The sequence below is a fragment of the Camponotus floridanus genome, unplaced genomic scaffold, assembly GCF_003227725.1.
Source record: "Camponotus floridanus strain SB8 unplaced genomic scaffold, Cflo_v7.5 scaffold83, whole genome shotgun sequence".
In the NCBI taxonomy this organism is placed as follows: Eukaryota; Metazoa; Arthropoda; class Insecta; order Hymenoptera; family Formicidae; genus Camponotus; species Camponotus floridanus.
The window spans coordinates 629,868-652,897 of record NW_020229853.1 but is presented as its reverse complement, the minus strand read 5'-3'; the positions used below and the strand labels follow the sequence as shown (position 1 = coordinate 652,897).

General features: G+C 43.6%; 1 protein-coding gene across 1 annotated transcript in view; it reads right to left on the bottom strand.

Moving 5' to 3' along the window:
- Positions 1-11,389: 11,389 nt before the first annotated feature.
- The window catches only part of LOC105259517 (SPARC-related modular calcium-binding protein 2), a 156,564-nt gene continuing 144,923 nt past the window's right edge, over positions 11,390-23,030 (bottom strand). Inside the window, exons 8-9 of the mRNA XM_025414539.1 lie at positions 12,144-12,309; positions 11,390-11,572 (exon numbers count right to left, since the gene is read on the bottom strand). Of these exons, the coding sequence (XP_025270324.1) occupies positions 11,487-11,572; positions 12,144-12,309 (252 nt within the window). The 3' untranslated portion in view covers positions 11,390-11,486. The remainder of the gene's footprint in view (positions 11,573-12,143; positions 12,310-23,030) is intronic.

Genomic DNA, 23,030 nt, shown 5'->3' with positions numbered 1-23,030 from the left:
TTCGGCCCTGTTACACTACTCACATAATTAAAAAAAAATCTAGAATTACTTATATTGGAGGAGAGGGGTGTACCGCGAGAGCACAGAGCTATTTTGTTTGCAAAAACATGTCCAGACGCATTAGTCAGCCTCAAGATCGAATCTTCTTCCAAGGATACCGCTGTTTATATTGTTTATCAACTGAACATCGGCTTATGTATACAATATTGTTTATATGCGATAAAACATCCAACACGTGCGTCGAATATAAACGTCCTTTGCGCCACCGAAATCGCCTCTGTCCTGCGTGACATCATTCCCGCGTAGCGGCGTGCCGCTGAGATCCCCTTGCGTCTCCCTCCCCCCCCCCGAAAGGACCTGGGTTAGAACCGGCCCTATATAACTACAAATAAGAATGTGGAAATGTTCACATTTAAAAATGTGTATTGCCGCCTCATCTTCTCTCTGCGTCTGCTCATGCATATTGTTGCTCCAATTATTGCCTGAAGAATTTTATTCTATATTTGATTTAGCACTGTGATTATTTCCACATTGCCATTCTCCAACACACACACACGCACGCACGCACGCACGCACGCACGCACGCCACGCCGCACGCCACGCACGCACGCACGCACGCACGCACGCACGCACGCACGCACGCACGCACGCCACGCACGCACGCACGCCCACGCACGCACGCACGCACGCAACGCACCGCACGCACGCACGCACGCACACGCCAACGCACGCACGCAACGCACGGCACGCAACGCACGCACCGCACGCACGCACGCACGCCACGCACGCACGCACGCACGCACGCACGCACCCCGCACGCACGCACCCACGCACGCACGCACGCACGCACCGCACGCACGCACGCACGACCCACGCACGCACGCACGCACGCCACGCCACCGCACGGGCACGCACGCACGCACGCACGCACGGCACGCAACGCACGCACGCACGCACGCACGCACGCACGCCACCGCCGCACGCACGCCACGCACGCACGCACGCACGCACGCACGCCACGCACGCACGCACGCACGCACGCACGCACGCACGCACGGCACGCACCGCACGACGCACGCACGCACGCACGCACGCACCACGCACGCACGGCACGCACGCACGCACGCACGCAGCACGCACGCACGCACGCACGCCACGCACGCACGCACGCACGCACGCACGCCAGCACGCACGCACGCACGCACGCAGCACGCACGCACGCACGCACGCACGCACGCACGCACGCACGCACGACGCACGCACGCACGCACGCACGCACGCACGCACGCACGCCCACGCACGCCACGCACGCACGCACGCACGCACGCCGCACGCACCACGCACGCACGCACCACGCACGCACCGCACGCACCACGCACGCACGCACGCACGCACCGCACGCACGCACGCACGCACGCACGCACGGCACGCACGCACCAGCACGCACGCACGCACGCAGCACGCACGCCACGCACGCACGCACGAACGCACGCACGGGCACGCACGCACGCACGCCACGCACGCACGCACGACCACGCACGCAGCACGCACGCACGGCACGCACGCGCACGAGCACGCACGCACCACGCACGCACGCACGCAACGCACGCACGCCACCGCACGCACCGCAACGCACGCACGCACGGCACGCACGCACGCACGCACGCACGCACGCACGCACGCACGCACGCACGCACGCACGCACGCACGCACGCACGCACGCACGCACGCACGCACGCACGCACGCACGCACGCACGCACGCACGCACGCACGCACGCACGCACGCACGCACGCACGCACGCACGCACGCACGCACGCACGCACGCACGCACGCACGCACGCACGCACGCACGCACGCACGCACGCACGCACGCACGCACGCACGCACGCACGCACGCACGCACGCACGCACGCACGCACGCACGCACGCACGCACGCACGCACGCACGCACGCACGCACGCACGCACGCACGCACGCACGCACGCACGCACGCACGCACGCACGCACGCACGCACGCACGCACGCACGCACGCACGCACGCACGCACGCACGCACGCACGCACGCACGCACGCACGCACGCACGCACGCACGCACGCACGCACGCACGCACGCACGCACGCACGCACGCACGCACGCACGCACGCACGCACGCACGCACGCACGCACGCACGCACGCACGCACGCACGCACGCACGCACGCACGCACGCACGCACGCACGCACGCACGCACGCACGCACGCACGCACGCACGCACGCACGCACGCACGCACGCACGCACGCACGCACGCACGCACGCACGCACGCACGCACGCACGCACGCACGCACGCACGCACGCACGCACGCACGCACGCACGCACGCACGCACGCACGCACGCACGCACGCACGCACGCACGCACGCACGCACGCACGCACGCACGCACGCACGCACGCACGCACGCACGCACGCACGCACGCACGCACGCACGCACGCACGCACGCACGCACGCACGCACGCACGCACGCACGCACGCACGCACGCGCACGCACGCACGCACGCACGCACGCACGCACGCACGCACGCACGCACGCACGCACGCACGCACGCACGCACGCACGCACGCACGCACGCACGCACGCACGCACGCACGCACGCACGCACGCACGCACGCACGCACGCACGCACGCACGCACGCACGCACGCACGCACGCACGCACGCACGCACGCACGCACGCACGCACGCACGCACGCACGCACGCACGCACGCACGCACGCACGCACGCACGCACGCACGCACGCACGCACGCACGCACGCACGCACGCACGCACGCACGCACGCACGCACGCACGCACGCACGCACGCACGCACGCACGCACGCACGCACGCACGCACGCACGCACGCACGCACGCACGCACGCACGCACGCACGCACGCACGCACGCACGCACGCACGCACGCACGCACGCACGCACGCACGCACGCACGCACGCACGCACGCACGCACGCACGCACGCACGCACGCACGCACGCACGCACGCACGCACGCACGCACGCACGCACGCACGCACGCACGCACGCACGCACGCACGCACGCACGCACGCACGCACGCACGCACGCACGCACGCACGCACGCACGCACGCACGCACGCACGCACGCACGCACGCACGCACGCACGCACGCACGCACGCACGCACGCACGCACGCACGCACGCACGCACGCACGCACGCACGCACGCACGCACGCACGCACGCACGCACGCACGCACGCACGCACGCACGCACGCACGCACGCACGCACGCACGCACGCACGCACGCACGCACGCACGCACGCACGCACGCACGCACGCACGCACGCACGCACGCACGCACGCACGCACGCACGCACGCACGCACGCACGCACGCACGCACGCACGCACGCACGCACGCACGCACGCACGCACGCACGCACGCACGCACGCACGCACGCACGCACGCACGCACGCACGCACGCACGCACGCACGCACGCACGCACGCACGCACGCACGCACGCACGCACGCACGCACGCACGCACGCACGCACGCACGCACGCACGCACGCACGCACGCACGCACGCACGCAACGGCACGCACGCACGCACGCACGCACGACCACGCACGCACGCACGCACGGCACGCACGCACGCACGCACGCACCACCACCCGCACGCACGCACCACGCACGCACGCACGCGCACGCACGCACCCACCACGCACGCCCACGCACGCACCACGCCACGCACGCACGCACGCACGCCCACGCACGCACGCACGCACGCACGCACGCACGCACGCAACGCACGCACCGCACGCACGCACGCACGCACGCACGCACCACGCACGCACGCACGCACACGCACCGCACGCACGCACGGCACGCACGCACGCCACGCCACCGCAACGCCACGCACGCACGCACGCACGCACCGCACGCACGCACGCACGCCGACGCCACCGCACGCACGCACGCCCACGCACGCACGCACCGCACGCACGCACCACGCACCCGCACGCACGCACGCACGCCACCGCACGCACGCACGCACGCACGCACGCACCGCCACGCACGCACGCACGCACGCACGCACGCCCACGCACGCCACGCACGCACCGCACGCACGCACGCACGCACGCACGCACGCACGCACGCACGCACGCACGCACGCACGCACGCACGCACCCACGCACGCACGCACGCCGACGCACGCACGCACGCACACGCACGCACGCACGCACGCCACGCCACGCACGCACGCACGCACGCCACGCACGCACGCACGCCACGCACCCCACGCACGCACGCACGCACGCACCGCACGCACGCACCCACCACCCCGCCACGCACGCCACCACGCACAGCACGCACGAACGCACGCACGCACGCACGCACGCACGCACGCACCGCACGCACGCACGCACGCACCGCACGCACGCACGCACGCACGCACGCACGCACGCACGCACGCACGCCGCACGCCGCACGCACGCACGCACGCACGCCGCCACGCACGCACGCACGCACGCACGCACGCACGCACGCCCACCACGCCACGCACGCACCGCACGCACGCACGCACGCACGCCACGCACCGCACGCACACGCACGCACGCACGCACGCACGCACCACGCACTGCACGCACCCCCGCCCCCCCCCACGCACGCACGCACCGCACGCACGCACGCACGCACGCACGCACCGCACGCACGCACGCACGCAACGCACGCACGCCGCACGCACGGCACGCACGCACCGCACGCCGCACGCACGCACGCACGCACACACGCGGTGTGCAAATCCGACCAGCAAACCTAATCTAACTTAACATAACCTCTTCGTGATGTGCATCAGGTAATGCTAATGTTGGTGATAAATGAACAAAAATGTATAGGTAACTTCAATGTGTAACTCTGGGGAGAAAATCGTACAAATCATTTTTTTAAATTGATTTTTATCATTTTTTAATTCACATATAAAAGTCTATATATTGCGATTATCATGAAATTTGCGGAAAAAATTTATTCCATGCCGTAGAATGCATCAAATTATGCAACTTTTTTTAAACGAAACACGTTCTTACTTTTAAGGATATGACGAGAGGAAGGAGGATAAATTTTAAATCTGAATGATTTTTAAAATAGAAGCTTTAAGCTTGAGAATGAAAACAAATTTTTTCAAATATGATTATTTTTGACGGAGTTATACTTATTTGAAGTTATGCGAAAATTTGACATGGAATTACCTATGCGATAATTTTGTTGATGAATGGTACATACAAGCTGGTCACGGACACCGAAACTGAGAACACTCAACACGACAACGGCCGTCACTCGGTGAATCAAGCGGACTGGACATTGGAATGCTTGGCTCTGCAACGGGAACACCCGTCATCCGATACGGTTAGGACACCAAAAATGGAGAACGTCCGACATCGCTATGGAAAACTCATAATCTGGTGATGATCGAATCAGATTAGAGGGTTTCTGAACTAACTCGTCGGCCAGCATCAGGAGCAAGACTCGTCGTTCGAGTCGGCTTATTTATCAGTCGGTCGGCCCCCACCTACGCCAGCGCGTGCGGTTTACATACCGCGTGCAATCAGCAGTGTAGAACAAAGAACCTAGTGGGGTTATTATGCATAAAAAGGACCTACCTTCACACAAAGGTATCATTGATATATGTTGTCAAAGTTATATCTCTAATTAATATTCTGAAGGTTTTAGTCGGCGGTCGTTGTTTATTAAAAAGTTATTAACAAAAGAATTTTACAATTTTAATGATTTTTATCTACGAAAATATTGATTTAAGAAAAAAAATTTTAAGCAAAAAATAAAGCCGCTGAAAAGCTTTACAAAAAATGTTATATGCATTTTTTTCGTAAACCTACTATTTTAGCTATTATTATATTTTAGCTGTTATATGAAAAAATAATTTTAAATACATTTCATACAATTTAAATTTATATAGAATTTAATACAATTTAATACAATTAAAAAATATCACAAATGTATGTATACACTGCGACGCTTTTTCAATTCTAAATATTTTATTCTCGCGGGGGAGCGGAAGCGCCGTCAAAAACACAAGGGTTTATGTACTCGCGATCGGCGGGACGGGGATGGAGGGTGTCCACGCGCGAGCCGCGGCGGAGCGAGGGCCGTCTCGTTACCTCAGAACTGGGCGCCAGGTACGGTCTCTCACGTACCAGTTTCACAAATTCTTCGAAAAACGCGAAAGAATACAACAGCCCGCTTCGCCACGGGCTGGCTAGCTCGCCTAACGGTAGAGGGGCGGGGTTTGCAGGAAAAAGTGAATTGATTGAGCGAGCTTACTAAATTGACGGACAAAGACGGACACAGAAATCACAGACGATCGCCAATTAAATAAAGAACGCGAGATTTAATAAATAAAAATAATAACAAATTTATTAAGAAAGGAAATAATAAGAGAAGTGATTAACAAAAAGAAATAACAGCCGATACCGAATAGAAACAGAAATAAGGTACTAGACGTGCACCGACAATAATTCTCGAAACGCTAGAAAAACGCGCGATATTCGACGGCGGTCTACCAAGGAGCGCCTATTGCGGAAGCTTCCGGAAGTCGAAGCTCCTGAGAACGATAATTTCTTTACGGACCCTTGATAATTCGAATTCTCGATAACGGTCGTATCTTACGCGAGAGAGAGAGAGAGCGATAATACCTGCCTATCATACGCAGTTTCGACAGCCTCGCGGAGATCTTAATAATTAGCTGCGTATCTCGCAATTTCCTCCGAGCGTGCTCGAAGTCGACAACCCAGAAATAAGATAGCCGATCAGCTACGCAATAAGCGACAAGATATTAATTCCGCGAGAGATCTCGCATACGATGGACGGACGATACCGGCGAAGTTCGATAGCCGGCGGCGGTCGGAGATTTTTCCGCCTTTTTCGTCAACGCTTGCAACTCAAATATTTCTGGTAATCGGGACGATGCGACCAGGTCGAGTCACACCCCCGATACCTTCGACAGCGTGAGAATTAATTATCTTCTCGTATCAAGGAAATAAGGAAGGCCGGGCGACAGTCCCGCACCGCGCCTCCTTCGATAGCCGCAAAATCCGCCCGGAGTTTCCTGACCTCCGATATCGATACTTAGAATCGTGCGATACCCGCACACCGCGACAAGTTCTAGGAATTACGTTTCTCTTTTCGAGACGAACAGCTCACACGCACACAATGGACGCGACAATAATACGTCTTTCCACGCAATATTCACGAACGACCATGATACGACACGAAGACACATTACTCAAGACCAAGGACGTTCCACCGACTCGCTCTGAGACATATTTCAGCGGTGCGAGACACGGCTTCGACAACCAGACGACAGCCCGTACGAACTACGCATTTCTCGCGATTTACGACGCACGCGGTCGATACCCGATGGTCGGATGCTACGCGTATTACGCACCCTGATACCCGGAGAGAGACGAGAATTACCCTACGATACGCACTTCCGTCGCCAGTGTCCGCGCTTCCTCGGTCGCTTGTCTCCGGTCGCCCGAAATACACAAAATCGACCGACTCGGCAGAAGGCTCGAGCGGTCGCGATAAGCCGTAATGGCGACGGCGACAGAACGGTCGGCGAGCGGACACGATCACGCTCGCGGAGTACAATAATTCGTGGGCAACCTCACCGATGAAGTCTTCTCCCGGCTGCGGGGATGATCCTCGGTCTCGTCCTCCAAGTTTCGTTTCGTCTCACAAGCGCACACAAAAGTAATTCGCGACTGGCTTAGGCGAGCGGCTGCGACAAAGTGAGCCCTGGATCTCTCGATCCAGGGTCGATAGCGGAATCGTTGGCCGCGCAGGGGGATGCGCGGACCCCTGGCCAATTAGCGGCCGACACGCGCGAGGTCCTGGCGCCTCGCGCGCCACGCGACGAATTATCGCGCCCCGCGCGAAATAGCGCCAAACTTGAATGTTGCCGCGGGCCCTTATATGGCCCGGGTGAGGTTCTTCCCGGACGTATCCTCTCCAGGAGGATGGCTATCGCAGCGGCTGTCATTCCCGGCTGTCGAGGGGAGGCTATGCTGCCTTCCCCTGTCCGGACCCACGATGCCGGGCTTTCCGGGACAGGATCCTCCGCTCTCAGGAATGTCCTTTGGCTGTCGTTCTTCGCTGTCGTGGGGAGGTGATGCCGTTCTCCCCAGGTCTTCGGTGTTCGGTGGTGAGGCGCCTCAGACTCGACTCGATACAAAGTAAAAAGATAGTAGAAAAAAAATTAATAATATACGCAATACAACACGGAGTCACTCGTCTCTCCGGGGAGCGCGATAGTTCTCTCTTGACCCTTGACGCGGCCACTCGGCCCGCGCCCCGTCAAGATTGCCGGGGCGGATGTACGCGGCGTGACGGCCACGTCACAACACACACTCACACACGCGGGGAGTACAGGGGAGGGGGGCTTCGGCCCCCTTTCCCACAACCACCCCGCCAATAAGGGACGCATTGCGAAGAGTTCAATCACAATATATATGCTGTAAGTTGTAAAGCGAGGTCCGTTTTGCCTACCGGCGGGGTGGTTGTGGGAGAGGGGACCGAAGGCTCCACCTTGCACCCCCCCTTGCAGCTCCGCGCGCACGCGCGTGTGTGTACACATACATTTGTGATATTTTTAAATTGTATTAAATTGTATTTTATATAAATTTAAATTGTTTACCTTTTTTTATTTACCTTTAATTTACCTTTTTTTTGTGTTTTTCTTTGACTTGCGAGTTCGACCGCTATTTTTAAGTTTCATATTCGTGTTTAAGAGGTAAAAATATATAAAAATTGGATATTCTTATCCATTATTTATATAGGTAGGTTTTCCGAAGGTTTATCTTATTTTTGTATTTATTATTTTTATCCTTTTTCAGCCTATATCTCCAAAACTATTTGAGTCCGACCCTTATATATATATATATATATATACAGAGTGTCCGTCGATTTTCGACCAAAATGAAATAAATAAGTAGATTGGCTCGAATTAAGAAGGAATGACCTGTATTGTGTTGGGATTGTCGCAATAATTAACGAAATATTAAATAAAAAAAATCGGCCAATCTGCGTGAGTAAAAGCGCGCGGCGACGAGAGTCGTCCCACCGTAATCCGATACTACGAGCGCGGCGAAGCGGTGGGCGGGTCACTCTCCGAGACATGATGGTGGTTTGCGATATATCGCAATACCGCGCCGAAAAATGACCCGTCCCCCCTTTTCGTGGCGAGAAAATGATGCGCTATCATTTCCACACCACCTTGCGGTAGATAGCATGGTGCGCTTTTTTTATAGTGGTTTCCCCCATAGGCCTATTCCATTCTCAATTTAAAAATTATTCAAAATGCCATTTACTATACGCTGAATATATCGTAAATGTAAAAAATTAATGGACAGTACCTTTACAAAAATTGATTCGTGGTTGAAAATCCCTCGATAAAATGTATTGCACACGTTGATAATGTGATACGATGATAAAATTCTTCAAGAATCCTTTCTTCATCTCGTACACGAATACGCACTGCTGGACCGGTTATCCCGATATTATGCACGACACTCAGTTTCACATAATTATTGCACAACACGTAAAATTGTACGGCCACTTGATTTTGGTGCACGCCCGAGAAATGATTCCATGTAAATTGCGGCCGCACGATAAGTATTTTCTCCCGCTATGCCACAATCATATCCGTACATTCCTACAGAGTACACTTCATTTTCTCTGTTAATTTACTACGCAAACACAAGATTTTTATTAAAACGTCTTAGCTCTCGCACGCTGTTACCAGACTGCGTACGCCAGCAGCACGCAACTACAGCTGACAGCTGAGCGAACATGTGAGTGTAAGCGTACGTGTAAGTTCGACGCCTGCGCACTATGATTACACTCACAGTCCGCTCAACTGTCAGCTGTAGTGCGTGCTGCTGGCGTACGCAGTCTGGTAACAGCGTGCGAGAGCTAAGACGTTTTAATAAAAATCTTGTGTTTGCGTAGTAAATTAACAGAGAAAATGAAGTGTACTCTGTAGGAATGTACGGATATGATTGTGGCATAGCGGGAGAAAATACTTATCGTGCGGCCGCAATTTACATGGAATCATTTCTCGGGCGTGCACCAAAATCAAGTGGCCGTACAATTTTACGTGTTGTGCAATAATTATGTGAAACTGAGTGTCGTGCATAATATCGGGATAACCGGTCCAACAGTGCGTCTTCGTGTACGAGATGAAGAAAGCATTCTTGAAGCATTTTATCATCGTATCATTATTAACGTGTGCAATACATTTTATCGAGGAATTTTCAACCACGGATCAATTTTTGTAAAGGTACTGTCACCATTAATTTTTTACATTTACGATATATTCAGCGTATAGTAATGGCATTTTGAATAATTTTCAAATTGAGAGTGGAATAGGCCTATGGGAGAAACCACTATAAAAAAAGCGCACCATGCTATCTACCGCAAGGTGGTGTGGAAATGATAGCGCATCATTTTCTCGCCACGAAAAGGGGGGACGGGTCATTTTTCGGCGCGGTATTGCGATATATCGCAAACCACCATCATGTCTCGGAGAGCGACCCGCCCACCGCTTCGCCGCGCTCGTAGTATCGGATTACGGTGGGACGACTATCGTCGCCGCGCGCTTTTACTCACGCAGATTGGCCGATCTTTTTTATTTAATATTTCGTTAATTATTGCGACAATCCCAAAACAATACAGGTCATTCCTTCTTAATTCGAGCCAATCTACTTATTTATTTCATTTTGGTCGAAAATCGACGGACACCCTGTATATATATATATATATATATATATCGAGTAATGTCATATATATATGAAATTACTCGGGAAAATCTCCCTTATAACATATTTAAAAATGAAGCAAATCGGTGAACAAATAAAGTAAAATCTTTATGTCAATGTTTCTCACATTTATTTGTTAATTTTTGAATAAAGAACGACTGCCGATTAGAACCTTCAGAATGTTAATCAGAAATAACATCTTCACAACATACGTCAATAACACATTTACGAAGGTGGGCCCTTTTTATACATAATTACCCCTAGTGTATCCGGGCAGTTCATCGGTCCAGGAGGTCAGATAGTGACGATATGCCAAACACAATTCGTTACAATTTGAGAATACAAATATGAAAAAATAAAATAAATAAATTGGTGAGCTTTCCAAAAGTTGGCAAAGCATCGAAAAAGTAATTATACAAAGATATCTAAAGTAAAAAATCAAGAATTCTAATTTTTTAAAAATTTCAATTTGTAAATAATCGAACTCTTCAAAATAATGTTAAACCAATAAGAAAAAAATAATTAAATAGGAAATGGCAAAAAAGTAAAATTTCAAAAATTCCAGTAAATTATTTATATTTCAATAGCATAAGTGATTGTTTTTTTATGAAAAAATACAAACTTATAAAATTACAATTTATTACCACATTATATTGCTAATCGTCATCGCTGAGAAACTGATCTAATGGATTTGGACCTAGTCTTCTTGGTTGAATCGTTGACATTCTTTCAGAATCATCGGCTGAAACATTCATATATAATAAATTGATAAAGAATTCAGCTCTATGTAATTAATAACACGATACTTAAGAAACGAGCGAATAAGAGCCAAACGCGGATGGTAGTGCGTAAATTTCTTAAACATTAATTGTTCGCGAAAAATTTTGATGAGCATCGTGGAGACATTAAATAAATATCGACAGCTACTGTATATATTGAAAATTGTTTATAATTAATAATAATCACAAATATTGAAATATTTTATTTTTATCATGTTGAAATAATCTACCAATAATCTACCAATTCTTTACCATTTCTAAACAATAAAAGAATATAGAATAATGATGATATAGAATTTGTACGTGTTAATTTTTGTGTGATAATTTTTATTAATACAAGATAATATTTCCAGAACATATCTCAAAGCTATGCCAAAAATCATATTAAAGTTTATGAGATAAAATAAAAAATATGTTTCCATTGTTTCAATTCAATTCAATTCAATTCAATTCAATTCAATTCAATTCAATTCAATTCAGTTAAATTAAACTTTTTTTAAAATAAAAAATATAAAACAAAAAAAGATATATTACCTGTTGTTGGATGCTGAGCATTGAGACAGCTGAGCCATTCTGTCATACTGATTCTTCTATCATTGTTGATGTCACAATATTTTGGTAACTTTTTGCCGCATCTCCGAAGCTGCCTATTATTTGCCACCATTGTGCGGAAACTTTTCCATTCTTTCTTTTCTAAAACCTGTAAAATATGACAATTATATTAATTTTTCAAACTTAATTTTTTTAGCTTAGCTTAATTTTTAATTCCGTTATTGTTATATTTGTTGATATTTCTTATTTTTTTTATAATAATCCAAAACGATCATTCACTTTAATTTTTTATAGAATAATCAAAGATAAAGTGGGATGTGTTTCTTTAAAAGTTAGAAGGCAAAAATATACACTAAATTTAATAAAATTCAAAAATTTATTAAAATATTTTTAAAACTTTATTTTATTTTTCTTTTGTAAAAAAATTTCTAAAAAGATTAATATTGGTATTTTGAGAATTTCAAATAAAAAGTTGGTATTTTGTATTCAGATTCTGAAAGTACTTATAAAAATGAACAATTTTTACCTCTTTTAATTTTTAGAATTTCTTAAATGAAATTACACATTATTAAAATTTAACATATAGTACAATCTCGAAACAATGTACTGTAGGAAACTTTTGGTCCGCGCGCGCTCCATGAAGTTATATTCTATCAAATTTAAGATTATAACGGTTGTACGAACACATTCTTTCAAGTTTTATATATATATATATATATATATATATATATATAAAACTTGAAAGAATGTGTTTGTATAACCGTTATAATCTTAAATTAAATACGGTTAAATACAGTACAACACAATATATATATACAGGGTGTCGCAGACCACCTGTATCAATCGAATATCTCAAAAACTGAGTGTGGCAGACAAAAATAATTCAGATAAAAGTTGTAAGGTTTCAAGTAACGCATTACAAAGCGATATCAGTATGACCTTAGAGAGTCATTTGAAAGTCACGTGAAGGTCATCGTCAATTTCTTAAACAAAACCGCCTATTTTTTATTACATATTCTTGTAGCTTATCTCGAGGGCTTTCCAAAACACTATAATAAAATATTTTTCCCTCAAGTATTTTTTAAGTTATAAGGCTTGAAATCATTTCTTAATTTTACATAAACCGTAAAATTGTATCTTGTAAAATATTCATTTTTCGATTATCTTACCTTAATACTTTTATGTATAAAACAATAAGAGGAAACAATTGGTATACAGAAAACACATAGTTATTTCGAAGAAAAAATATATAATTTGCAATTAACAATTAAATTTTTTAAAATAACTATGTATTTTCTTTACACCAATTGATTCCTTTCATTATTTTGTACATAAAAGTATTAAAGTAAAATAATCGAGAAATGAATATTTTACAAGATATTTTACGGTTTATGTAAAATTAAGAAATGATTTCAAGCCTTATAACTCAAAAAAATATTTTTTATATTGTTTTGGAAAGCCCTCGAGATAGGCTACAAGAATATGTAATAAAAAATAGGGAGTACCATTTAAGAAATTGACCTTCACATGACCTTGACAACACTTTTCAAGATCATACTGATATCATCATGTAATGCGTTACTTGAAGCCTTACCGTTTTGTCTGAAATATTTTTGTCTGTCGCACTCAGTTTTTGAGATATTCGGCTGATACGGGTGATCTGTGACGTCTCAATTGCACACATTCACAATCGGACACAGACTCGATCGGACATAGTCCCGATCGGATACAGACCCGATCGGACACAGATCCCATCGGACACAGTTTCGATCGGACACAGACCCGATCAGATACATGCTTCGCCCTGTGCTTTTAATGCGAAACAAAGTCTATTATTGTACGATTCCACATGAGTTTGCAACTTTACACGCGAAGTGAGTTCAATTCACATCGCCCTGTGTTTTCAGTGTGAAACGAGGTCTATTATTGTACGACTTCACATAGGTTTGTGTTCGATCGGGACTGTATTCGATCAGGACTGTGTCCGATCGGGTCTGTGTCCGATCGATCAATGTCGTCGTGTCCGATCGGGAATGTGCGCAAATAATCAAATTGGGACTCACACCCTGTATATGTATGTGTGTATATACAGGGTGGGCTATTTTAAGTGATCCACTCAAATATTTCAGAAAATAATGAAAAATCAAAAAAATGTTTCAGATAAAAGTTGTATGGCTTGAAGGGGGCCATCAGATAGTGGCAATGATTTGACCTTGGAGAGTCATTTGAAGATGACCTAAAGGCGTAAATGACGTAAAGGTAACCTTCAATTTCTTAAATGGAACTCCCTATTTTTTATTACATATTCGTGTAGCTTATCTCGAGAGCTTTCCAAAACACTATAATAAAGTATTTCTTCATTGAGTACTTTTCGAGTTATGAGGCTTGAAATCATTTCTTAATTTTGTATAAACCGTAAAATATCTAGTAAAATATTTATTTTTCGATTATCTTGCTTTAATACTTTTATGTACAAAATAATGAGAGAAATTAATTGGTATAAAAAAAACACATAGTTGTTTCAAAGAAAAAATATGTAATTGTTAATTGCAAATTACATATTTTTTCTTAAAAATAACTATGTGTTTTGCAGTGAGAAAAGTTTTATTTTTAATTTAATAAACAACTCGTGGTCGCCAACCAGTAAATCACCTAGAGAATTATCTATGATAAAAAGCTAATTCAAAACTTCATTTATTGTATATTCTCATAGCTCTTAATAAATAGTAAATCGAACCGATTAACTTAACTCAGCATCAATATATATTTATATCGCAACTACAATATAATACAAAAAGAATCAGAAAAGAAATATGAAATAAAATGTGATGGATATAATTGTTTATAACGTTATGAGCGTATGAGCGAATGTTTCGACTTACTTTTAAGTCATCATCAGCGCAAATTTAAATAGTAGGGAAATCATAAAGCAAATTCGCAGAAATATAACGCAAATAAACATCTATATTGGGTGACATTTTTTATATATACTTATTGTCGGGAGGACGCAACTTAGAAGCGCTAAGAATGTCCATAATTAATAGTAACAGGTTCAACGGTTCTTGGAGATTGACGGAGACCATCTCTAATTAGGGTTAGTATGCCCAAATTTGAGTGTCGTTTAAAAGCAATCTGTAAAAGCCGTTAATTAAACCTGTATTAACAAACATAGGCAATACAATCGTTATCTAAAAAATTTAGAGTGAATACAAATATAATAATAAAAACTAATTGTCAATAATACGATTTGATCACGTCAGAACTAACCAATTTGAAAGATAAGGGAAGATTAGAAAATTAAAAATTACATATCGAATAAAAATGTATAATCTAATAATAATTTAAAAGTTAGAAAATATATAACTAAACATAAATTTCTTTACAGGAAGAACAATATTAGGACATAAAAATAATGTAATAACAATAATATCAACTAATAATAACTGTATTAAATATAATAACATATGTAGAAATTAATGAGGTATAGAGAGAACTAACTTACATTACCAAGAGAAAAAAATCATGGACAATGTGGTCTTAGAAATTGGTGTTGGGTCGTATGACGTTAAACGAGTAATACCTTCGTGAACGACGGCCAAGACACAAGTGGCCAAAAAATAGCTATAAGTCGTTTAGCAATAACAATTTCTGTGTATGACTCTCAGATGTTGGGAAGTTTATTTATTACTTCATCATATCGGGAAAACGCTCTGTATCCGTTTGTAAATTTAAGCCATTATGTTGTCGTTTAATGGACAACATTTCGGAAATTAATCTTTTGTTATAAAAAACTTCTCTGTCCAGTATTTTAACATCGTCCCATTTGAATTCATGATTGAAATCTAACTTGTGTTTAGTGATAACGGAATTGTTCGTTGTGTTTCTAATTATATGTTTCTTATCTTAGCTCATTAATTCTTGTGCCTAATTTCCTATTTGTCTGTCCAACGTAAGATGCGTCGCAATTATTACATTCAATTTTGTATACAACATTCGTATTCGGGTCCTTAGGAATGGTATTTTTATGGACCATAACGATAGAATTTAATTTGTTAAGATTATAGTAAGATAAAGTAGTGTCTTAAGGATGTTTTTTAAGCTGTTTGTTAAGGGAAGTAAAAAAGGCACTGTAAAATATGACGAGGATGTTTTTTTATTTTCAGGCTTATTAGCTTTTCCTTTCTTGTTCTCGAAACTTTCCTTAAATAATTAATCGATCTCACATTATCTTCTTAGTTTCTTTATTTCCATTTATTATTTTCCTACATCGTTTTGGATTTTTTTATTTACTTGGAGAGAATTCAAGATTACTTCCCGTTTTTATTTTCTTATACCGCTTTGGATTCTCTGATATACTCAGTAAGAATTTATGATTATTTCCCATTGTTATTTCCTTTCATTACTTCGGATTTCTTAATTTATTCAGAGAAAATTTATGGTTTCTCTTCTTTATCTCTTATCTTATACTTCTTTCTATTAACCTCCGATATTTCTTTTTTTAAAGGAAAAAAATATATATGTATTCCAAAGATCATTTCTTGCAAGAACGAATTTTATTTTATAATATCACGCGACTTCTGATTTACGGAAGAATATGTACTATGTCTCCTTGTTTTACAAGTGAAAAATATCAAAATTCGATTGATTAGGAAGTGCTCGCGGAATCGTCGAAATCAAATAAGGAGGAAATTGGCTCGGGCTTTTGCCGAATCCTCTAAGAGATCTTCTTAATAGAGATTTTCTACATATTAATATTATTATTGAGAGAGAGAGAGAGAGAGAGAGAGAGAGAGAGAGAGAGAGAGAGAGAGAGAGAGAGAGAGAGAGAGAGAGAGAGAGAGAGAGAGAGAGAGAGAGAGAGAGAGAGAGAGAGAGAGAGAGAGAGAGAGAGAGAGAGAGAGAGAGAGAGAGAGAGAGAGAGAGAGAGAGAAGAGAGAGAGAGAGAGAGAGAGAGAGAGAGAGAGAGAGAGAGAGAGAGAGAGAGAGAGAGAGAGAGAGAGAGGAGAGAGAGAGAGAGAGAGAGAGAGAGAGAGAGAGAGAGAGAGAGAGAGAGAGAGAGAGAGAGAGAGAGAGAGAGGAGAGAGAGAGAGAGAGAGAGAGAGAGAGAGAGAGAGAGAGAGAGAGAGAGAGAGAGAGAGAGAGAGAGAGAGAGAGAGAGAGAGAGAGAGAGAGAGAGGAGAGAGGAGAGAGAGAGAGGAGAGAGGAGGAGAGAGAGAGAGAGAGAGAACTAACAAAATAATATAGTGTGACCGCTATTTTTACATTAGGGCATGAAATTATTAATTATTGGCCGGTGATTGTAGCCAGCGGCACACCTTCCGCGAGTTTCTTTAATTTTTCGAAAATTCTGAAAATTTAAATGTTAAATAAATTTAAATATTAAATTTAAATGTTAAATTAATTTAAATATTAAATTTTTTAGCATCAGGTTCGGAAGTACGCACCACTCTAACAAAGACTCAATAAGAAATAACTCTAAATATTAATTAATCGCGACGGAATATGCTCCACTAGCCTCTTACAAAAATAGTAGAGGGGGCGATTTGCTTGAACTCATCGGAAGAAAAGGATCGAGAATGCTAGGTAGCTGAAAAGAGACAGATTGTTACAATAATAAAAATATAATATATTTGAAAAATAATAAATAAGCAGTGAGAACAATTCACAAATTATTGCAGATGGAAAAGATGTATAATGTTAATCTATGATCCGGCAGTGAGCGTGTCCGTTATTTGACCGCGAGTGAGCATAAAGATATCATATAACACACGGGTGTATAAAGTACAAGAAAAAGCCCGGAATTTCTCGCAGTACGAGGCTTGGCCCGGCCTCGTCAAGTAAGAATTTGAATAGATTAAAAAATTATCAAGTAATACTCGCTTTCGTTATTATGATATCTATGAATACTAAAAGATCTATCTATGAATACTAAAAGATCGAAATATGTTACGACGTTTGACAAAAAAGAAATTGATCCGCGATGATAGTTTCGACGTATTGTTAACAAATGTAATACAATTAATATGTTGATATCTCACCAGTATTATTCGACTGTATAACCACAAATATTTCGCAACTATGAATTTCGAATACAATCTTAATATTCTGTTTCAATTACAATAAATAATCCGATATTGCATATTTCGCAAATATCTCGAAATATAAATTCCTCTTCCAAAATTAATTAACAATTCCTGAACGAAAACGCGAACGAAATATGTCACAAGATGGAAATAAGATATATCGAAAGATTATGGTAAAGAATAATTCACAAGATGATAGGTCACGACATAATAGAGTCACCGGAATATATTATACAAATCGGCGCAACATCGCATTCGTCAGTAGCTGAAAATCGCAATCACGTATGTGAACTCGTGTGAACAATGATTTCGATGCGATATAAAAAAATGATAAGACGCAAATAAGTTGACTGTCAGCTATTCAAAAGAGAGGACATTTACTCTAAGAAAATTCGAACAAAGTCGCTTACTGATCAGTCGTCTTTAATCGACTATGCAAAATTTTCTAAGGACCTTACTTTCTCAAAAATGGAATTTAGACAATAATTACGAGGCTACGATATTTGTTCGAATGATAGCTATCTGACGAGAAATTAGCAGCTTTACAAGGATCGATTTCAGTCTCACCAGTGGCTTCTTGAAGTTCTCCCGGATCGCGGCATCTGCGAATCGAATTTTCCTGGGCTGTCGTTCTCCCCGAGGGTCTGCCGAACAGTGACGAGTGACAGGTCCGTCGGGATTACGCGAATTGATATCGCTCTAGACCATTCACGGAGCTTTCGCGTCCTACAGGATCGTCGCATGGCCCAATTATTCTTGCGGCTTTCAAGGCCGTATTCGTAGCTGCCACATCTCTGTTTTGATTGATTGAGGAATTTTCTCCTTCTACAAGGCAACGGTACACTTTTATAAATTCCGATTGCCTTCAAATCGGTATGTATCGATAGAACATGGTCCCAAGAATTCTTCTATTAAGCCGTTTGTATCGGTTTTTCTCGGAACCCGAGAAAAAAGCCGGTAAAGTTTTGATATATATATATATATATATATATATATATATATATATATATATACCTATATATAGTATAGCATATTGGCGGCTTCCGAATTAAAATAAACCGCGTAAAATGACAGGCTCTCTAAGGCAGTTCTGTTATCAATCGCCGTGATATCCTATGGTCTCCTCTCATTCCCATCTCCGATCTCTTACCTTCACCCTCTCAGGAAAATTAACCACAAATGGCGCGAAGCGTCAACCGATCAGTCCACCTGAATAGAGCACCAGCTCGCTTTTGATAGCTTCGGATCTAATTCCTCAATTCTTCAAATAAGGGCGCTACCGAAGTTAAAATAGACAGCGCAAATTTGTGCGTACACCTTGGATAATGCTAATGCTGGCACATATTGTGACATTCAAGCCTCATAACTCGAAAAGTACTTAATGAAAAAATGCTTTATGATAGTATTTTGGAAAGCTCTCTAGGTAAACTACAACAATATGTAATAATATATAGTGTTTCGTTTAAGAAATTCAAGGTAATTTTTACGACCTTCAAATAATTATTCAAGATCAAATCATTGGCGCCATCTTATTTCCCCCTTGAAACCATGCAATTTTTATTCGAAACATTTTTTCATATTTTCCATATTTTTCGAGATATTTGTCTGAAGGCGATGAAAATGAAACATTGTATATCAAAACTTTATCAGTTTTTTTCTCGGGTTCCGGGAAAAACCGATGCAAACAGCTTAATAGAACTCTTGGGACCTCTTGCTGTATCGATACATATCAATTTGAAAGCAATCTGAATTTATGAAAGTGTATCGTTCCCTTGTCAGCTAGAAGCGAGAATTCTTCGGCAGTCGCTCGTCTTTTTTTTCCTTGATCTGTCTTGCTGTAATCCTTGGATCCATCTATTAATTTTCCCGGGTAGTTTATCGAGGCAGCTCCGCTTCATGGTTCCGATGCTTTACTTTGCATGGCCTTCTCTTTTCTAATCTTTCGCACCTACTGATGTATTAAGGCGGCAGCAATTGTCCTTAGAATGACTTTATGTAAAAGTTGTTAAAGGAGAATATCATATATTATCAGGCGTGTCCCAATTACTCGGTGTCTCCGCTCATTTTCATTTCTTCTTGTTAAGAGATATTGGCTCGACTAGCGCAAAAGTATTATTTTAAATTTTTTTGCGGGAAAAATCGGTATTTTTTTTATATGTTGGCTAACTTTTTTTCTTTCTTTTGTTTTACGTCGTGCCAGTAATCACATTATGATACTTTTACACCAAAGAAATATATTATCTGTTGACCAATCTATTTGTGTGAAATAAATGATTTCCATTCCACCTTAATATTTCTCTCTTCTTATCACTCATCCTCTTTGACCAGATCCCGTCACCCTTGCTTGCAAATTGCCGCAATTAAACTGAATTCTAAACTAATAAAAGAGTCGGAATCAAATGGGAGAGAGTCTGAACTTCACCTCGAAACCCATGTGAACTTCATTTCATCTTGCAAAGTACATGCATAGTGTCATACAGAGGGTTTCCTCTGTGGGAGGGCCCCACTTCCGGAAGATATAATCCAACCCAAACCTATTTTGATTTAAACCAAATTTTAATTTTAAATGGGTTTGCAATTTTTCACGCAAAGCAAGGTACACCTCAAACTAAATTTTAGTTTTAAATTAGAAATAGATTTGGGTTTGGTTATTATACCTTCCGGAAGACCCCCTGTAGAGGTGGGGCGGAAACTGTATCTACGCATGTACATTTCATTGACTCTTAAAACGTACATAGTGTCTAATAATTGCACATAATTTGTAAAATTTTTTTGTTAATAACTTTTTAATAAATAATAAACGACAGTTAAAACTTTTGTATATTACTTAGGACAGTGACCTTAACAACATATGTTATTGCGGCTGAGTCTCTTATTCAGCACATTTACCATGTTTTTTCTTCTTCTTTACATTCCAATTATCCTTGGTTCATACTTGTCATTTTTAATTGTTTAATTATTGTTTTCAATTTTTTAATTATTGTTTTTAATTTTTTAATTATTGTTTTTAATTTGTTAATTATTATTTAATTTTTTATTTTAGTTTTAATTACTGTAATGTAAATTTGTATACAATAGTATTTAATATACATAGCAGTGCGCACTAATACATATCTAATCGAATTTGTTGAAAATTAAAAGCTTAATTTAATGTTGTGTTTAATGTAATGCTGTTTTTAAGCTTGACATTTTTGTCTTAAAACTAATATTATAAAAGTATTTATTTTATTGCATATAAATCGTATAAATCCATGTACGTATAATTCCATAAATAACCATTTTTGATCTACAATTTAAAATGAACATAGCACATGCATGAATCAAACGATGACTTTATTAGCAATATCGAAAATGAATGCAACACTATGAATCAAAAGATTTGATTGACATTATCCAAAAATGGATATATAACGCTGCTCTCTAGCATATAGAAAGCACCTCATCAAAACACCAGCATAATCGCTTTCAGGCTTTTTTCTAGCAATACTTTTTTTTAATGGTTTAGAATGGACACATTCATGCAAGTCATGTGAGTAATCTTATGAAAGGATATTTCTAACTCTAACGGAAATGAGAGCAGTCTCGTTACGTTTATCAAACGATCGCGACAGGGTCGGATTTAAAGATATGGAGGTCCTGGGGCAATAAAGAGGTGGAGGCCCCTAACCATTTTTAAACCAAATCAAATAGAAATTTTTACATTGTTTAAATAATTTATTGCGACATAACAAGGTCAAGCAACATACATAGACTATATAAATTAAAAGATATAAATAGATAAAATTATTTTCGTTGGACGAACGATACTTTAAGAGCTTTTTTCAATGAAAAATCATCAATGATTTCGGTGAAATCCAGCTCCCGAAGTAAATCGCTCTCTATGCTAAGCAGTGATAAATTTGACAGACGGTTTTGTATCATTGTTGATCGTAGCCGATTTTTTATAAGCTTCATTTTTGAAAATGAGCGCTCTCCACTACAGTTGGACACCATCAACACCAAGTACATTCTTAAGATAATTTCAACATTAGGAAATATAGCTCTGAAATTGTGATTTTCCAGTAGTCTATTATAGAAAAGCGAGAAAATCGATTCAGAAAAAAGGCTTTACAGGTATTAACTACATAGTATCTCCTAACTTCTTCCAATTTCATCAAAATTGGTGAAGAGCAGAGCGTAGCCTCTCCTTGTAAGTGTTGTATACCATTTGAAATTTTACTCAAAAATTTATGTTGTGGAGGCTCCCCTCTTGTGGAGGCCCCTGGCCTCCCCAGGGGCTTCAGCCCCTGTAGCCCTCCCCTAAATTCGGCCTTGACGCGGTAGCATCGACTTTAAGTACATAAAAAACTGATCTGAGCATTAGGCGTTACTGTTCTCAATGCGGCGCTACCAAATAGCTTATTCGTAGTTTGAATTGTATTAAGCAGACTTTATCCGTTGTATGCCGTTAGTTAAAAATCTGTTCTTGCGTTTAGTATATAACGAGCATATAAATCTTTAAACATGTTTTTTTCGCAAATGCTTGAAAAGTGAGTCATTATTATTTCATGATGATTTAGTGAAAAGATAAAACTATAATACATTAAGCTCATAAGGGAAACATCAGGCAGTGGAATCACGGATTTCGCTCAACTTGAAATATATTATATTCCATATCCGATTAATTCGTCGTAAAGTAAATATGATCCTTTCAAGCATGCGCGAGAAAAACGTGTTTAAAAATTTACGTTATGTATTGAACGGAAAAGACAGACTTTCAGGTAGCGACGTAACGTAGCGCTTGACT